General features: G+C 32.4%; 1 protein-coding gene across 9 annotated transcripts in view; it reads left to right on the top strand.

Annotated features, from left to right (window-relative positions):
* LOC106709076 (potassium voltage-gated channel subfamily KQT member 5) overlaps positions 1-17,742 on the top strand; it is a 46,475-nt gene extending 28,733 nt beyond the window's left edge. For 3 of the 9 annotated variants that reach the window (XM_014500764.2, XM_014500757.2, XM_014500761.2), the window contains 7 exons: positions 3,927-4,034; positions 8,563-8,633; positions 10,687-10,814; positions 12,924-13,020; positions 13,106-13,404; positions 13,712-13,821; positions 16,886-17,742. In XM_014500764.2, the coding sequence (XP_014356250.1) occupies positions 3,927-4,034; positions 8,563-8,633; positions 10,687-10,814; positions 12,924-13,020; positions 13,106-13,404; positions 13,712-13,821; positions 16,886-17,148 (1,076 nt within the window). In that variant the 3' untranslated portion in view covers positions 17,149-17,742. Of the gene's footprint in view, positions 1-3,926; positions 4,035-8,562; positions 8,634-9,543; positions 9,672-10,686; positions 10,815-12,923; positions 13,021-13,105; positions 13,405-13,711; positions 13,822-15,071; positions 15,187-16,885 lie in introns of those variants that run through there. The other 6 variants (XM_045681855.1, XM_014500763.2, XM_014500759.2 and 3 more) reach the window with 6 other exon arrangements.
* Positions 17,743-19,300: the final 1,558 nt, after the last annotated feature.

Below are 19,300 nucleotides of genomic sequence, written 5' to 3'. Positions count from 1 at the left end.
TCGCTCCCTCTCTATGTCACAATCGTCTTTGAGATCAGTGGTAATGATTTGCCCTAAGTATTTAAACAGGTAAACTCTATTCAAGGTCAAACCACAGAGTTTAACGTCAGGCACATTATTATCATTGTTTTTACCACCTTTCTCAAATATCATAAAATAACTTTTGTTTACATTATAAATTAAGCCGTGACTATTTGCATAGTTTTCACAAATTGCGAGTAATTTCCTCAGACCACAGACCGATGCGCTCAACAGTACCATGTCATCTGCGTAACTGATGTTGTTTACACAGACGTGATCAACATGGCAGCCGACATGCTGACTGCTCAGCGCAACGATCAGGCCATTGATGTACAAGTTGAACAAGACAGGGGAGGTAAGACCCCCCTGTCTTACGCCACACTTCAACTTATACGAATCAGAGTACGTGTCTGACCATTTGACAACATTGACCTGATTTCCATACCAAACTTGCAGAATTCTAACAATATCGCTTGGTACTTTTAATTCATCCAATTTTTTCCAGAGTATGTCATAGGAAACCAAGTCAAATGCTTTGGACAAATCGAGGAAGGCAGCATAGACTTTAGTTTTTCGAGATGTATAATAGTTAATTGTGTGTTTAAGACATATGGTCGCACTTTCTGTGGAAAGTCCTGGTCGAAAACCAAATTGGTTATCATGAATTTTCACATATTTATTCAGCTTCGAGTTCAGTATTCCGTCCAGGACCTTCGCCATAATTGTCGCGAGTGATATAGGCCTGTAATTATTTTTATCAGTAAGATTTCCCGTTTTGTTTTTTACGACAGGAACAACAACAGTTTTCATAAGTTGTGATGGCAGATAAGAATAGTTTAGACACAGAGAATAAAACATAGCTAAGACTCTAGGGGCATGAGGCCCCGCATACAAAAGATGCTCGATGCTGAGCCCGTCGTGACCGGGAGATTTCCCTTTGGATATTGACTTTATTGTTCGTACCACGTCCTCCACGTCGTTTATCATGTGGTAAGATTAAAATGTGATTGTAATTACTTTCTAAGCTCAGTTCTTTTTAAATGTTTTGACATTTTTCCAAATTAATAAATTGCCTCTGTCCTAGAACTTATCTATACTGAAATATTGTACCTTATTAATGAAATAATTGATCGAAAACTATTATTTGTGGCTATCCGCAAATGGAATGCGTTGTCATTCAACAAGTTGTCAACTAAACTCGCAATAGGCTATTGACATACTCCTTAAAGGGACCGTTACCAATACATTATGTGCCCAAAACTTGTTTTACCATTTAACAAATTAATAAATTAGATGTGGTTTTCATTAACCCTCCAATTAAAATAAATCACATGTTTTAACACACAGATAAATAACAATTTTGTCGTCTTTGTATAAATCACCGACCACAATCTGACTGGACATATTATTAACTACACCTACACGTAAAATGAAAGATTTCATTAGTTTTTTCCCCTGTTGGAATTCATGGAATGACTCATATCTTACCTTACAAAAAGATTTCACACTGACATCCCAATTCACCTTTTCGTTTCACCTCGTATAATAAAGTGAGAAATACAGATCAACTTATAATAATTTGTTAAAAAATCCACACTATGGCGTATTGACTTTTTATTTAAGTATATGTTATATCTATATTTTGTGAATGATAAAAAAACATTACCATGTATAAAAATGGCCCTGTGGTTAACAATAGTTGAAGGGGTACAGCCTACATATTGTTAAATATTATATAAATAACATAAAATAACACAAATACAAAAATGTTTTTATTATAAGAGAAAGGGTGGATCAGAGCCAATTCTAAGAACGGTCTTCCAAACAATACAAAGTATTTGGCATCACCGACAAATCCATGCAACAAGTCTCTACGCTCTACATTGCCGTTGTAAAACATGATTTTTCCTAAAATCAGTTTACAGTGTCTAGAAACTAAAGGCTCCTTCAAATAGCCATCCCATTAATGTATTAAGTTGCTATAAATTAAATTATATCAAAAATTATTTGTTTCGGGTGACTGAATGTAACAGCTAGTTTATTGAATTTTCAGTTTATGGTAAAAGCATAGGCAGGAGTAAGTACACCAAGATCGTTACCACCCTGAGTAAGAAAGAGATACAAAATCGATCGATAGTTTGCTTAGACATTAACCGCCAACCACTGCATTGACCTCATTATTTAGGTGTTATTTCAATGCAGTAAAAAGAGGCGACTTAAAAATGTCCGTCCACGTGCGTTATGTTTCTTGATAAAATCAATATTGCTCTGAATAAACAAATATTATGACAGTAATAGACTATTTACACAATGTTCGCTAAACAAAACCGCAACGATAAATGAGTTTTAATGTTATGGAAAGTTTGCTGGAAAGTGAGTTGTGTTCAGAAAATGACAACAGTGTGCCCTTTTATAGTTTTATAATTAACATTCGCTGCTCTATATTTATAAAATTAATCGATTAAAATATAAGATAAGAACCTAAAATCTGTTACTTATATATGGTCATACTTTTATTTAACACTAGATTTTGCACACAGCTTCGTCTGGGCAGAATTTAAAAAAGTGTGAAAAGTAAATTACGTGTTATTCGACGCTATATTCTAGATCCTTATCACATTTCAATTAGATGGATTGAGTCGTTGCGGGATTTTCTATCAAATACCTAAAACAAACGTATCCCAAAGGGCATTTTTGAGATCACAATTAGGTTCTTCCGGACTGTGTTCTACATCTATACCAAATTTCAAAGAAATCCGTTAAGCCGTTCTGGAGATACCTTCTAACAAACATCCATCCATCTAAACTTAACATTTATAATATTGCTAGCTGTCGCCACGACTTCATCCGCGCGGAATTAAAAAAATTATTAGTAGCCTATGTGTACTTCCAGACTATGTTCTACATACATGCCAGATTTCATTGAGATCCGTTGATTCTTTCTGGAGATACTTTCTAACGAACATCCATACATACATCTAAACATTTCGGATTTATAATACTTGTAAGATAGTAAGGTCTTAATATTAACATTGTCTTAGTCATGGAAAACTTTAGAATTTTAAATGCGATAACAAGTTATTAGTTTAACTTAAACAAAGACTTATGGTATTGTTAATGTCATTGAATTCTTACAATAGATCTAGGACTGAGATATACTAATTTAACGTTTCGTTTTTTCGTATTGCGAAAAATATACTTGTCGGTAATTCCTAGCAAAAATATTATTCTTGTGAATTTGTAGTAAGAATTTAAAAAACTCATCACTTTAAACTGGCTGTGAGATATATAGCGCGAATAAACGAGAATAAATGAGAGCTAAATAATGTAAAAAAATACATCAGTCACTGCACCAACGTTCAACGCCTCGTAAAAACTTCCCGTGTTCTTCCAGCGAAGTATTCCATTCATCTTGGTTTAATGAAATCGTAAAATTTCTAAACTTTAAAATTGATTTTAAAACGTGATATCTATAAGGTTAAATATAAATTATAATAAAAGGAATTGGCATAACATCGTTAATATGTACCGCGAACAATAAAGTTTAATTTTTTTTAATTTAATTTAACGTGTGTTAATTAAATAAACAACAATGTAGATTGAGAGATAAAGTTCATTACAAATATGACAGTCTTATCTCAAAACCATTTAAATTCGTATTATATATTTTCTTCTCATTCTTAAAAATCAGTACATAATAAAGGGTTTGACAGGCGGACGGGCGGATTTCAAATAACAGACATCTTTAAATTAAAAAATAACACCAAGAACTTCTTAGAATTTCGATCACTTTAAGGTGAGGAAGTACTCTATAAGAGCCACGATTTAGTTTAGTAGACGGGAAGCAAGTTGGGTGATTGACAAAATGTGTGCGGTGTTGAAGTTAGTGTAATGTGGGTTGGCAGGCGCGAGCCGCCCGCCGGGCGGCCGGGTCGTGCGCGCTCGACCCGTCAACCCTTCGCACAGCGAGGACTCAGTGGCTGAAACGGCGCTCTCCAAACGAAACTCCGATGGTAAGGACCAACGCAACGGCCCGACTAGTTACAAAATAACTTACGCTCCAGATTAAACACGCGCAGACAATACATCAGATTCCCAAACTCTCAATAATTTGTGGAGGAAGTTAAACAAAATATAATAAGCATGAAACGTCTTAAAACTATTTGTTTATAATACTTATAAAATATATGATAAATGTATAAAAATGTATACTTATAAAACCAGGTGAAATTTATCAAAAACGTGTTGTATTGGTGCTAAATAAGCAGTAAGATTTGAACTTTTGCGTAAAACATATAAAGTTACGTTAAGTTTTTCTACTAGCGTTATCTATTACAATAAAATGTTGTCGGTGACGAAAACTAAAAGATTTCACTTACATTTAATGTCTTAAAATAATTTATATAAAACGTTTATTATACCATATCCAATTTCCAGTGCTATTAACGTAACTATACGTGCGTACACTTAAGGTTACTCAATTGTTCAAATGCATAATGTAATTTAATTTAACAAATCTGACTTTAATAATGAACAACTCGTTAATTTTCAAACACCGAACAGAATGTTGTAATTTTACAAGTCCAAGTATTTTTACGAAATGATAAATTTTCTCGTTTCTCTGTTTACCGCCATAAATATTCCTCGCATAAATAATATTAACCGGTAATGGTATTTGGCTTCTACCCAAATGCTCACACTAATTTTATTACATCTCAACTTTAACTCATTTCTTAAGTACGTTATGTTCATTACTATTTTATACGTGGAAATTTACATAATATTTACAAATAGAAATGCTTCTACGCATGTATGTAAACATTATACGCAACATATAATAATAGTAATAGCTTTTCCCCGCGACTCCGTCCGCGCGGAATATAAAAACTTAATTAGTAGGGTTTGTGTTTTCCCGACTATGTGCTACATCGATGCGAAATTTCACCGAGATCTGTTAACCCGTTCAGGAGATACCTTCTAACAAACATCCATCCATCCATACATACATCTAAACATATGCCTTTATAATATTACTAATATTATGTATAAGTAAATAATTCCATTTTGTGCTTTCTAAAAATTATTATACAACATGTAACTGGATTTCTAGACGTAAATTATCTAAGAATTTTGACTAAAAACCCTAGAACTAACATCTAGGCAATTCATTGTTTTTTAGAGTATTCATTGGTCAAAAGTGAGCTTTATTTAGTTCGTTAAATTGTTTTACTTATATGCATGTCGAATGAACGTTATAAAATCAAAATTCTGCCTGTAAATACAAACTTCCGTGTCATTGGATGCAAATAAGTTTCTTTAATTTACGCGTAATTTTATTAGAGTGAAACATTATATCGTAACATATGGGCGCAGTATTGTCTTCGTTTGTCTGCATTAGCGTACATAAATAACCGGTGGCTTAAGACCTAGTTTGTTTACGCGGCGCTAATCCAAAATGTGCCACGCGAATTTAAAGACCGTTACTCATCACGCTCCATTGCATATGCTTGCAATAACCATTTAAAACACTGACGTGTATATCTGTGCTTTCAAAAATATTTCTATATTATGCAAATTTCATAATTCATTTTCACAATTCAAGGCTTACAAACAAACCAACATAATTATCAACAACGTAAATTAACATATAAATTAATTAAGAGATTCCACAGTAAAGAAATCTAAAATCATTGACTTAATAAATTATGATTAAATATATAAAAAATTAGGTCAATTCATGAGAAGAGAAACTAAATCTTTTAGTTAACTTAAGGAAAGTTTAAATTAATTGAAAAAAGAAAATGAAATGGAATTGATAAAGAATATTCATAATACCACAAGAAGTGAGATTCTAAATTTTGGAATATATCTATAAGTACAATAGATTATTTGGTCCCTATAAATGTGTTACCAATGGAGATTGTCCCATAAAAAACTATTCCACGCAAAGGATCTGAAAAAAGAGAAAAAAACTATTATTCATTAAATGTTTCTAGATCATCGTAATCTAGTGAAAAGCCAGCAATAACACAAATAAACTTGAAATAAAAGAAAATAAATGTGTTATATTTATTTACAACTACTTCCGTACAACAGCAGTTTTTTGTAGCCATGAAGTTCGTTAGGAAATCTGCTTCTCTGAGTGTCTTTTTGACCTTCTTCGACAGCCGACGGTTCCCCCACTTATATTTGTATGCTAATTCTTTCTCCGCGAATCATTAATTATTTTCCGGGTGGTTGTAATATCGTGTTTCTTTTGCGTCGAAAGAAACATATTTTTTCATCCACTTTTTATCACTTAAAATTGTGTAGTGTCTGTTGAATTATAATGAAAAATTGCTTTTGTGCGAAAAATGAACAAACTCTAATACCATTTGAAATTAGTATTTGATCTGACGCTGAAGTCGTATTTCATATAATAAAACGAGATAACGTGATGGAATTTAACTGTAATTTTATCAGCACTATTCTGGGTTAAAAATACGTGTTTGGTTATCAAATCGATCGGGACATGGAAGTCAAAACTGTTGCAACCGATGAGAGATGTAATAGATATTTGGTTTTGTTGTATAGTAGATACATTGTTATATGTATAATACAATTTTGTTATCATAACTACTTAGATATAATATTTTGTTATAACAAAACCAAACTACGGTCCATATCTTTGCGACTGTGATCGATTGTGCTACAAAATTTTGTAAAGTATCAGTCTCAGAAAGGATGATGGATGAGAATGAATTTGAAACATCTGCTTGTGCAGATTCATTAATAATTTTCGTGTATAAATTACACCGAGCGAGTTGTAAAAAATTACTCAGATTAAATTGAACATTTTAATTATAAAACAAGCTATTTCTCTATTTTTATTTATTTACAATGGTTTATAATCTAAATTAAAGCATTTATTATGTAAAGTCTGTTAATTAAAATCATTTGCAACCTTTCAAAAAGATTAAACCAATTATCATTCATAATTTTAATATGAATATTTAGATGGAGACGAGGCGGAATGAATTCTTAACTAATTCACTACCCTTCCTAATATTATTTACATAAGATATTTAATTCTAAGATAACTCTTTCTAAAAGTCTCCGAAACTTTATTAAAATATCTTATTAATTTAAGCCGTATGTACACTCTGCGCAGCTCAATAAAATTCATCGTAACCACTTAGGAAGTTAACCGACCGAAAGTTATCTGCTTTGCATATTTTATTCTATAATCTATCCATTTTGATCGGGGAATAAAGTGAATAATGGTCCGAATCAAATTCTGGTTATTAAAATTTAATTTAACGAAATTTACAGGTTTATGAATTAACTTGACTATTGACTTAAAAAAGCTTGTAAGAAAATCTCGTCGTATCTATATTAATGGTCTTTTGCTCTGCACGCTCGATTCATTTACAATAATGTCAATACAAAATGTGCTCGCAGTTTTTCTGTGATACGTCTTCAGTATTTGTCTATATCATTTCAATAGTTTAGATATCTTTTCATGTTTAAATATAAATATATATGTATAAATATAACATAACCTTTATTTTGAAAAACCCACTGACCGAGGCTCTAAAATATCGTCATCTATCGACTGCATTTTAAATGTTTTTTTTTATTTAAGCTATGTAAACTGTACTGCTATTCGGAAAACTTTTCTTGTTTAGGATTTACTTGAAAACATCGAAAAAAGTGTAAAAACCTTATGGCGATTGAGATTCGAACTCTTTACCTTGGGGCATCCAGGGCAGAAGACGAATCGAATGACTCTTCACACGTTCAAATCGGTTTACCGTGGTTTTCTGACACCAAAAACTCTTTATTAAACATATCGTCATCCCAGTCATTTGACAAAACAAAGATAACAATATGTTTTAAACTTAGATTTTAGTCTCAGAAACCAGCATAGTTAGTCGTTTAAAGGTTAAAAGGCTGTCCTCATAAAAAAATTATATTTACAGAGTTAAAAAAATAATATAAAAGTGTTGTTTATTTTTTTAGAAGAATATTGACATAAAAGTTAATAAGTAGAAATTCGAAATGTTCTAAGTCGCTTTTGAGCACGCCGCATACACCCGCTATGGTTCTAGATAACATACTATAGATAAGACTGCATCTAAGATGCGAAAAGAAACTTTTTAAAATTTCTATCTTTTACATTCATACGGTGATTTTCCATTTCAGATTTTTTCAAATTGTACAAGATTTCACGACGCATCAGAAGTAAAGGATATGTACCGAATAAAGAACTGTTAAGTCAAAGAATTAAAGTCCCCATTTAGGATTGAATAACGTAGAGCAAACTGACAAGTTGCTAGGATAAGTTCTTTGCCTACTTACATTGTGAGCGTCGAAATTTAATTGTTATTTCCTGCTCATTGCATCGACGCGGATAAAAAAATCAAATAAAAATCCTCGACTGTACATGAATGTGTTTAAAAATATATTTCTTAAAATGCTTCATCATGGTATATCCTATGAAGCGCTTGGTATGTATGGAAATAATTACATGTTTAAATGTCAAGATTTTCTTTTGTGCAGACGAGGATGAGGAGCCCCGTTGTGTGACATTAACTCCGCGACATAAAGCTGCTATCAGATTTATAAGGAAGGTACGTATTTATTATATTTTTCGTGTTTAATATACTTAATACTCTAACCACCAATTTTTTTACGAAGCATATTTTATAACAAAGTAATATTGATAAATATTTCAAATTAATTTACATTTATAAACAGGTCAAATTAAACAATATTAATAACAAAACATAAGTATAAATAATTAAATAACGCTGCCAATTGTCTTATATTAAGTACAACAAGCGAATACAAAAACCTATTTTTATAAGTCGATTTTTAAACGAGCATTTACTGCAAGTAATCAACAATGAAAATCACTTGATACCTTAAAATACAACTTAACCTATTTCGTTAGTAAGTAAAACGTAACAGAACACATGTTTCAATTTCTTCTTCAATTCAGGTAGATCGTAACAACCATATATCATTAAAGAGTTGATTCGATACTTTTATAATTTATTAAAATTATTAAAAATCATGTTTAATAAGATACTTTCACTATGACAATTACAATAAAATTGTAAAATACCTTAAATTAAACAAAGCGGAGTTGAAAATTAATATAATAGAGTTTGTAGATACTAGAATGCACTTGTTTGTCATATTTTTCAAATCTAGCTAGAAGTTATAGTCCAGATAAAAGTTATACACTTATATAGTTCTGTTGAGAGGTTTTGTTCTATTTAAATGTATAGTTTGTATAGTTCTATAAGTTTATTTTTATGTAGCAAGAGAAACAATTTTACGATTGCTTTTGTTCTATAAAACACTTAAAATTTTTACCGAAAATCTAGTCAGATAATCAGTAGCTTTCCATTCAACACTTCAAGAGAAAACACAAAACACACTACTACAACATTAATAAACAATTTTTTTATATTTTATATTATATAATCGCATAAGGAAAGTTCACTGAAACATTGTAATGTGGAATCCTGACAGATGAAGTATTTTGTGGCCCGCCGTAAGTTTAAAGAAGCGCTAAAGCCATACGACGTAAAGGATGTTATAGAACAATACTCCGCGGGCCACGTGGACCTGCTGGGCCGAGTGAAAAACGTCCAGTCTAGGTAGTACCTAGCCAGAGACATCAGTACGCCATGCACTTACCATTTACCTACTCTACGTCTTTCATACATTCTCTCGTTTGGTCTTCACACCTACTCTGTCTTGTTACGTTTCCTCTGTAGACAAGTTTGGCTTCGAATCTAACTTTGTTATACATAATACTCAGTAGTGTAGTGTGTGTATCGCTATCTTTAATTTTCGACATACATTGTTGACACTAAGTTTCACATAAAAATTATATAGAATATGCCTTAAACCTCTACTTCACTTCACAATCTTTAAAGTAGCTCTCTTTAATACATTTCTAGTTAGTATGGTAAACAATAGCGACAGATAATACGTATAGACGCGACTGGTATATATCCCTCTAGAACGAAAACCCCTATTCGCATGACTGACCACGACGAGTAAATCGTACACTAAAGACTCATTAGAATAGTGGTTGAATCATTGAGATTTGTTGCGACGACGCATGATTCGAGTCGTTAAATCGTAATCGTTTAAGTTGTATGAATAGTAATTTTTTAAACATTTTAATCTCAACAGGACAACGTTACTGTTCTCATCATAAGTAATAAAATAATAACTTAATAATTAAAAAAAATAAACCAATAATAAAATGTATCACACGGAGTTGCTTGCGCTTGTAATTTTTTATTAATTATAAAAGTACGTCTTTGTTTAATAAGTATATAAATTATTAGAAATAATTTTGACTAACTAACGATAATAAAACGTTAAACAACTTTATTAATTATTTTTTATTAATTACTAGTATTTTTTATTATTATTAGTGTTTTTTGCAAATAAAGCACATTTATCTGGACTTACAAATATAAAATTACAGATCAAGATTTCACCTATAAAAGAAAAATTAAACTTGTCATCTTAGTCAATACCATTAAACACCAATTAATTTTTTTTTTAAATAAACTACTAAACTGACGTATAATAATTAAAATAGGAATTATTCAGGAATGTACATCGCTATCAGGAACATATTTTATTTTCGTGTAGCTCAAGTACTTTGTCGCGCGCAAGAGATTTAGAGAAGCATTGAAACCTTACGACGTGAAAGACGTCATAGAACAGTACTCCTCCGGGCACGCCGACCTCCTAAACCGCACCAAGAACTTGCAGTACAGGTGAGGTCCTAGCTGGTCCTAACGCAAGCAACACGCCGCATCGGACCCGCGACGCTTCATTCACCGCTCTCATCAGAATACATACGATGATAAATACTTAGCATTTATGTTAAAAGTTAAAACTACTACTTGCGTATTCTTTGAACATTAAAAATACGAAGTAGACTGTAAAAATAAAAACAAACTTGTAGATTGTAGCATTGACACCGTATTACGACCTTAGGATAACGCGTGTAGGTACAAATCAAGAGCCTTTTGTGAAAAAAATAATCTCTTCTTTTGCTCTTAGTATCTTTTGTCAGACAGATAAGCTTAACTGAAGTAATAAAATTCGCTACTCATTTCTTCTCTTGTTTTTATCTAACAAGTTAATTTAATAGCTATATATCTTTAGTAAAACTAGAAAATATAAATTTTAGGTTTTTTTAATTTTAGCAAATGCTAAAAACGTAGTAAAAGTAAAAGTTTGTGTGGACAATTGAATTATTATAATTTACTTAATGTTTTATCGTTTGAGATTGCAATTAATTTTTATGAGCCATAATAATAAGAGTTTAATAGATATTTTAGGATTTAAATACTACACGGGAAATATCAAGCACTGCGTAGGTTTTCAATAAGTTTTATATTAATTACAGACTTAAAAATTGATCGTATGTTATGAAAAAGTTATGAAAAATCTTTTAACTTTCGGGCTCTGACTGCTTCACTCTACGTATGTTACGTAAAGTGTTACTGTCGCCAGTGCACGGCAATCATTTAGCTTTGTTACTCTAGTAACGCTCTAGCTTTGCACCACATCTACGCTTGCACTGTACTACTCGTATAACTAGCATTTATTTGTATCATGTATGTTTAATAATAAAATAAGGTGTTGGTTATATACATTTTTATATGTTTCATTAGTATTTTTATAGTCGTTATATTGATAATAATCTTATTACTAAAAATATGGGCATTATGTTTTCTTATTTATTACTTTTGCGTTATTATAAAACATTCAGATTTCATTTTTAAGTTATAAATCTGAGTTTATCATGTTTCTAACATTGATGACAAAGACTACAAAGTATTTACCTCTGCCTAAATACGTGTGCCAATAAACCAGTGACCAGTAACCTTCCAGTATGTGTGTATACGTATAAATGAGAAAAAGTAACAAATAAGCTTCGACGTCAGCTAAAATATGTGACCATGACATTAAAGAAGTTTTTATATTGTACTTACCAAAGGTTACGTTTGATAAGTGGTAGACTCTGTGGAGCTTCGGTCCACTTAGAACTGAAATAACTAAACACTTTGTGTTAACTTTCACAGTGGACTACCATAGTCGGTTGGAGGCCTTTATTAAATAAAATAATTGTTAGACTTTGCAATTTTCATATATTTGAAAAATAATAAAATGTAGTAACATATTACTAAACTGACATGTAAAGTAAACCTTGTTATAAACCTAGACGGTTTTGGTTATTTTAGCGAACGCTGAGGCAAATTGCCTCAAAACAATTCTATTTCAGCCTTTTGTTATTGTTTTCACTATGAAACTATACAACTACCCAAAGTTTGGTGTAAACTGATTTTCGCTCAGAGCCGTAGCAATACAACATCCTAAAACATGTTTCTCCATGCTTATCATATGAATAATTAATTCGTTATACATTAAACGGAAATCTTCTGATATGTTTTCTTTTGTGAGGGTTTTTTAATGTCATTTAAAGCCATGCAAATTAATGTAATCGATAGTATCCATTTTCTTAAAACTGGAACCTTAGCCTTGACGTCATGAATATAAGTAATGCACTACATAAATCCTTGCCTCTCGTTGAAGCCAACTTAAGGGTATATTAAAAATTCTGTGCAAAGTCTTGTAATTTAGTAAAGCTAACCCGAATACTCAAATAACGGTAACCACGGTATAAATATCCCCTTGTACATGATGCATAATGCCCATATTTTATTTCAACGCCCAATATACTTGGTTATTAAATAAAATGTTGTGTAATGTAAGTGAGTATTTATTTTATATATGTATTTCATTTAATTATTATTGTAAACATAGTATATCGTATAAGTTAAATACATTTAAATATACTCGATAATAATCCGCAGGTTAGATCAAATTCTCGGCAAGCAAGGCTCGAAAGCCAAAGACGTGTATGCATCTAAAATCAGCCTAGCTTCCAGAGTTGTTAAAATTGAAAGACAGGTAACATTTGGTATTATAAACGTTTTTATTTCCTGTTTTACAAAATTGTTTTACAACTGATATATTTCCAACTATTTACTTGCAGGTTGATGACATAGAAAGTAAGTTAGATCATCTATTAGAAATGTACGAAGAGGACAGACGGGCGACAAGGCGGCTGGGCGCTGCTAACGGCGAGGGCGGCGGCGGGCCGGGCGAGAGCGCTGGTCGAGCGAGGCCCGCCATCGCCGACAAGCAGTGCTCTGAGCCCAACTCCCCCGTGTCGCGCGCCTTCGAGCCCGCCACCGCCCCTACCGCCCTTGCTGCCCCGCACCTCAAGCGGCCCATGAATAGAGGATATTCAGATCTGGGTACTAGATTTATGCGCAAAAAAGTCATCGTCAAGTAAGTTTATTGATCTTAAAAGCTGTCATTTGCGAAATTTTTTATTAAGTTCTGAACTCTTCCATAGAAATTCATTAAGCTATTACTACTAATTGTACTTAATTAGTTCTTAATAACGTTAAAAACTAAGCAGATATACATGGACATCTTTAAAGTAGACGGTGAATTGGTTGAAAAAAGAAAAGTTTGATAGAAAGCTGTGAGAATTTTTAAGACAAGGAAGTTAAAATTTTCTGTCCTGACTTTATCCCGGATTAAACCTGTGTTATTTTGTTAAAAAAAAAAATCTAAATAATATGATTTTTAGAACATCGTCATCAAACAGAAATGGAGAATCGCCTCGGGACGATGAAGTAGTTATAGTAGTGCCGACTGATCGCGAGGACACTCCACCCCGCCTCGCCACTGACAGCTCAGGTAAAATACCTCTCTTTCTATATATGCCTATCTACATTATCCAGTAAGCTAGGGTTATTTACAAAAACTAATGTTTGCAGTAATAAAATGTTCTGTACTGAAACTTAAATATTAAGCGGTTTACTACTAATCACTCATCAATATGTTATCTGTAATTACGTATTTGCATACACACTTATATTCGCAATGCTGTCTACTGGTAAATCTATATGTTATTACATACCAATAAAACAAATTTAAATTAATGGCCCATAAATTAATTCTTAAAAGTTATATTAATAAGTTAGCTAATATTCCAATTAAGTAATTTTCCGATACAGAAATTGTTCTTTTTCACTACATATCTTTTTGATACTCTTTGATTGGTTGGACAGAGACATAAGAGCCCGTACACATTAAATGAATGAGAATGAGATAAACTTTGATAATATTGCGGCCCGATAGCTCGGCGGCTTTATTGGGACATCCGCGCAGTTGCTACATAAAAAGCTCGCTGTGTAGTTGCAGGTGCCTGTGCGTAGTCAGGGTGTCAACCACGACAAGACTTTTTCGCGTCCGCGACCGAGAAAGCTCATTGCGCCTAGATAAACAAAAAATTGGGCTTTATTATTTAGCTGTCATTACGGGCTATCTTCATATAAATATATCGTGCGATTTAACATGTAAATTGTAAGCTGAATATCATAGACGCTATATCACTTTATTTTTTATACATGAAGTAGGTAATGTTCTTTCAATCAACATAAAATGGCTAAGCTTTTCAAAGGCTCCCAGTAGACAGTAGGCAAAATCCACATAATATTTCAAAGATTACATATTATTTTAATTTTATCGAATCATGTAACAATATTATTAATTAATTAATAATCGGAATGTTTTAAGTAAACTAGCTCCCGCTTTGTAAATACAAATTAGTGAATTACAACACATCGATCAATGGTCGCTGGCGCGCTCGAAGCAGCCGAGATAAGTTTGGCATCTGTCCGTGAGTAGCCGCCGCTGCCATTGCCGCACGAACGCTCTCAGTAAAACGCAACATGTAGGCGTAGTGTATTTCTAGCTTAACCCGCTTATTGTATTAATATACATTGTATGTCATGATGTTAGTTTAATATGACTTGCTGTTTATTGCTCAATTATAAGATTTACACTATATTTATCAGTTATGATATAGACATGCACAATGAGCCGGCTACACAACACATAGTGGCTTGAAATATGAATTAACCAATTCAACATCGTTGCCATAGGTATAAATATGCGAATATTACAAAATTGCAGCATCTTATGAAGACTATTCGTCGTCGACCTCTCTCTGACCGCCGCCGCGGGAGAGCCCCCTCCCCCTCGGCCGGCTCCGGCTGCGTGAGTCCTAACCTTTCCCCTATCGATGTGTGGAATGTGTATAATAGTTTCTCTTTGTGCCCTCCTTTTTGCTCTTTTTGAATGTATTATTAAGGTGTTGTATTTAGTACTACCACGTCTCTCGTTTTGTCTATCGACCTACATCTGCCAACCTTAGCTCATATACTTTAAGTTCCTCGCAACAAATGTGTCATGTAGTTATTTCTATTTAAAAGTCCCCAAAGCAATGTTTTGCTATGTTGTGGTATTTAAATTATGGAGTACATGCATTTTTATATATTAACACAAACATTTACCGCAACATTCATACTCTTTATAACGTTGCATGCATTTTTATCTTATATTTTAAGCGTAGATTTATTCTTTGTCTTTCATTAACGTGTTCATTAACGTATGACTTAAATAATAGTAAATAACTTTTAACAATTTAATCAAAAACTAAATCCTAATAAGCATTAAAAACACATTATTTTTTATTCAAAGGAGAATATTTAAACTTAAGAGTAATAGATTATACCATATTAAACATTCATTTAAATAAAAAATATTACTCTCGATCTGATTTAATAAGACTATTCGGTTTTGTAACACCAAGGCCACAAGAAATGTTAATATTCCAATCGAATAATAAGTATTAATAGGCATCAGTCAGAAGGTTATTTCTACCCACACAATATTAGCTAGGTATATGCACTATCTACACCACAAACTGATTTTTTCAACCTCTTCTAGTGACTAAAATAAAATATGATATAAAGGTCACATTAAACACTAAAGTGTGTCGTAAAAATGTCTCATCGCTAAAGCCGTTTATTAATATTTGCAGTTACTCTTTACAAGAAAATTAAATGATTTAAAATTAAACCTAAAGAGAGTTACTTACCAGATTCGTATCAATTTAGGAGTTATACAAGCGAAAATAAATAAATGTTTTTTTTTTAATTTGATGTTTATATTAATGGCAATAGGTAATTGTAATATCGGGAATGTTTTGACCGTAATGTAACTGAATCTGAGAGGAATACCGCTATGAGTACTATCGGATCTCACAATATCTGAAAGCACTTTTCAGTTGTAGACGCCCAGAACGGGATGAGTGGCTCGTAGTTTAAACGGTGTTCAATAACTCAAATAAATGGAATAGTGCCAGCTCACACATCGAACGCTCGATGTGGAACCGATGATAAAGAAGTATATTTCTTTTGACTTTTTATTCATAATTTGCACTCGCAAAATCGACATTTAACATTATTAATATATTTTGAATTTTTTTAGTCGTATACGTTTTATGTTAGCTCGCAATGTGATGCCTCCGAATTCGGTCAATAATGCAATATTTAGACCTGTTCCGATTTATTACTACTATATTCTAAAATATGGTGCGACAAAGCAAATATCTCAGTGATGGTTTGTACTAAAAAAAAACAATAAATACAACCATTAAAATGTACATCTCATTATTTAGTGTGCTATTCCTCCGATTAAAAATTATTTTCTGTTGTTTAGATAAATGCTAGAACTTTTTCGTTACAATTTTAGCAATGTGTCGTTAAATATAGGTGTACTCGTAGAATTCAATTTTCCATATTTATGTTTGTTACATTCATCTAAAACTGTTCAGTTTTAATGATTGTTGATAATATGGTACATCATAACATAATAACCATTCTAAAAATGCATATCAATTTTATGTTCCCAGAAGTTTGTGCAAGCTGTTCAGTAGAGGTAGAAACAGAAGCGGAGGCAGGAGGAACGCGCTCAGGGAGCTCCGGGTCACCGTCGTGGTGCGAGGGAGAAGGTGAGGGCGAGGCAGGGGATGAGCGGGGATACGGCTCGGGTGACTCCCTCGCGGAGGACGCCGCGCTACTCGGCGCCACACAGCCTTCGCACCCCCCCAGACTCCTGCGCACACAGAGACGAGACGTCGCCGTCGATCTGCACTTGCTCAGGCCCGATGTATGAGCAGCGCCACCCCTCGCGCCTCGCGCCGCGCACCACGCCAACAGCGACCTCTATTTTAATCGCACAACAACTTTACCCGCTCACGACTTGTCATAGATGCTTCAGCATAGAAATTGTCGGAGCAGAAAAAACGCTTCAATAATTAAAATAAAGTATCATAATATATGTAAGTCTCGTGCAGTGATTATTATTAGACAATTTGTACAACGATTTAAATAGTGTGATTAAATTAAGATTAAAATTCCACTCATTTTAGATGTATATAAAAGACCAAAGACTCAAAAGTAGACATGGTACCTTTTATATGCAAGTACATAATTTAACTGGTTACGCTTATCTCGTTACGACATTTTGCTTAAACAATATATTATGTACGAAACCTATAAATAGGAGCTTTTGAGTTAATCTTTATTAATGCAAGTAGGTGTTCGATTTAAACTGTATATAAATATTAGATTAATTTAAGTACATATATTAGAATATCCCAATCAGAAAGCCACGAATAACAGCTGCGGCGGAACAAACCACATCTGCCTTGATACTTAGATTAATGTAAAAGTTCTTATACTTTTCTTCGCACGTCCCAATAAATAGATTTTTATTATTAAAAAAACTATATAATTGTAAACTAATATAATATATTAATTCAGTACTTTGGATATTGGTTGATCTTGACCTTGACAGGTATTTTCAGTTGTTTATGATCCTCGATTGTAATAAAGCACATCTTCATGCTCTTGTAAAATAGATGATTTGTTTTGTAAATTTCTCAATAGTAAAATTTCATATTTAAAAGTGAACTGTGATAAACTTTTTCAGTTTAATACTAGTGCCCACATTACACTAAACACATTTTAACAATAAATAAGATATAGAATACGAATATTACCTTCAACATTTCTATAAATCACAATGCAATAAATCTGCATCATTTTGTTTAAATTTCATTTAAGTAACCATTTCTGACATATGTAACTTTTTACTAAGAACAGAGCATTTGTTCAATGTTTCCTCTAATAGGGCTAACAAGTCGTCGAGTTAAGAACAACAAAAGTAAATAATTAAGAATTATCTATTTTTTAACAGATGAAGTTACGATTTACTTTACATTAAAATTTTGTAGTGCAAATTATATCGCTAACAATTTTAACCCAGAAAAATTGTCGGGACAAAATGTGATTCCACTTTTAGGTCTCTGAGTAGGTAAAGGTGTGTAACATCTTTATTATGATGCAGATTTATGGCTGGCTAGTTTGTTTGACTATTGAACCTATTCTTGAACCAATTTTAAAAAAAAGTTTTGGACGCGTTTCTTGATAAAAGCAGGGTAAACATTTGCCTGACATTCAAAATAAAATAATTATAAGACTTTAATGTTTATATATAAATATTTATAGAATGTCACACTCCATCTGCCAGATTTACACTGGTCAATAAACTAATAATTTAAATTTTACGGCTTTTGCCTAAATCAGCAAATAGCAAATAATAGTTACAATGGGACCTAGTTTTGCCTCACAAAATATGAATTAATAATTAACTGCGTTAATATAAGACATTCTACCATTATAATGTATAAATTCGTCTCATATTATTATAGATCACATTTCCCAAGAGGTGGTGAGAACATCTATAAAGTAGTAATTCATGATTTTTATTTGACGCCCCCAAGACTACTTCTGTCAACGTTGAAATGTGCGCCTCCTTTTTCTGCAAAATACTAAATTTAAGGAGAATTCAAAATAGGACAATAATAATAATAATAAATATATCGATCATTAAACTAAGTGATCAGAAAATTATTATAATGCAAAATGAAATAAATGTATAGAATTATATTAAAAATATGCTGGTATCATTCCTAACTATATGAATTTGTAAAACATTATTAGCACTATAAAGGAGGCGCTTTTAACTTGTTTACAATGTTAAAAGACAAATATAAACTTGAAAAAGCGTTGCCAGGTTTACTGTTAAATTATGACTGTATTACTCCAAAAAATACTGTCAGACACTGTTTAGTTAAAGACGTGTTTTGACCCTTTGACCGCCGCTGATTGATATAGCCTACGCATAACGTGTTTCAATAACCATCATTTATCAAAAATCCACGCCGAGCGCTAGACTCGATATAAAAGTGTGCCACAGTCTA

Source organism: Papilio machaon, chromosome 2 (assembly GCF_912999745.1).
Source record: "Papilio machaon chromosome 2, ilPapMach1.1, whole genome shotgun sequence".
In the NCBI taxonomy this organism is placed as follows: domain Eukaryota; kingdom Metazoa; phylum Arthropoda; class Insecta; order Lepidoptera; family Papilionidae; genus Papilio; species Papilio machaon.
The sequence above is the reverse complement of the archived record's forward strand: the minus strand, read 5'-3'. Positions and strand labels throughout refer to the sequence as shown.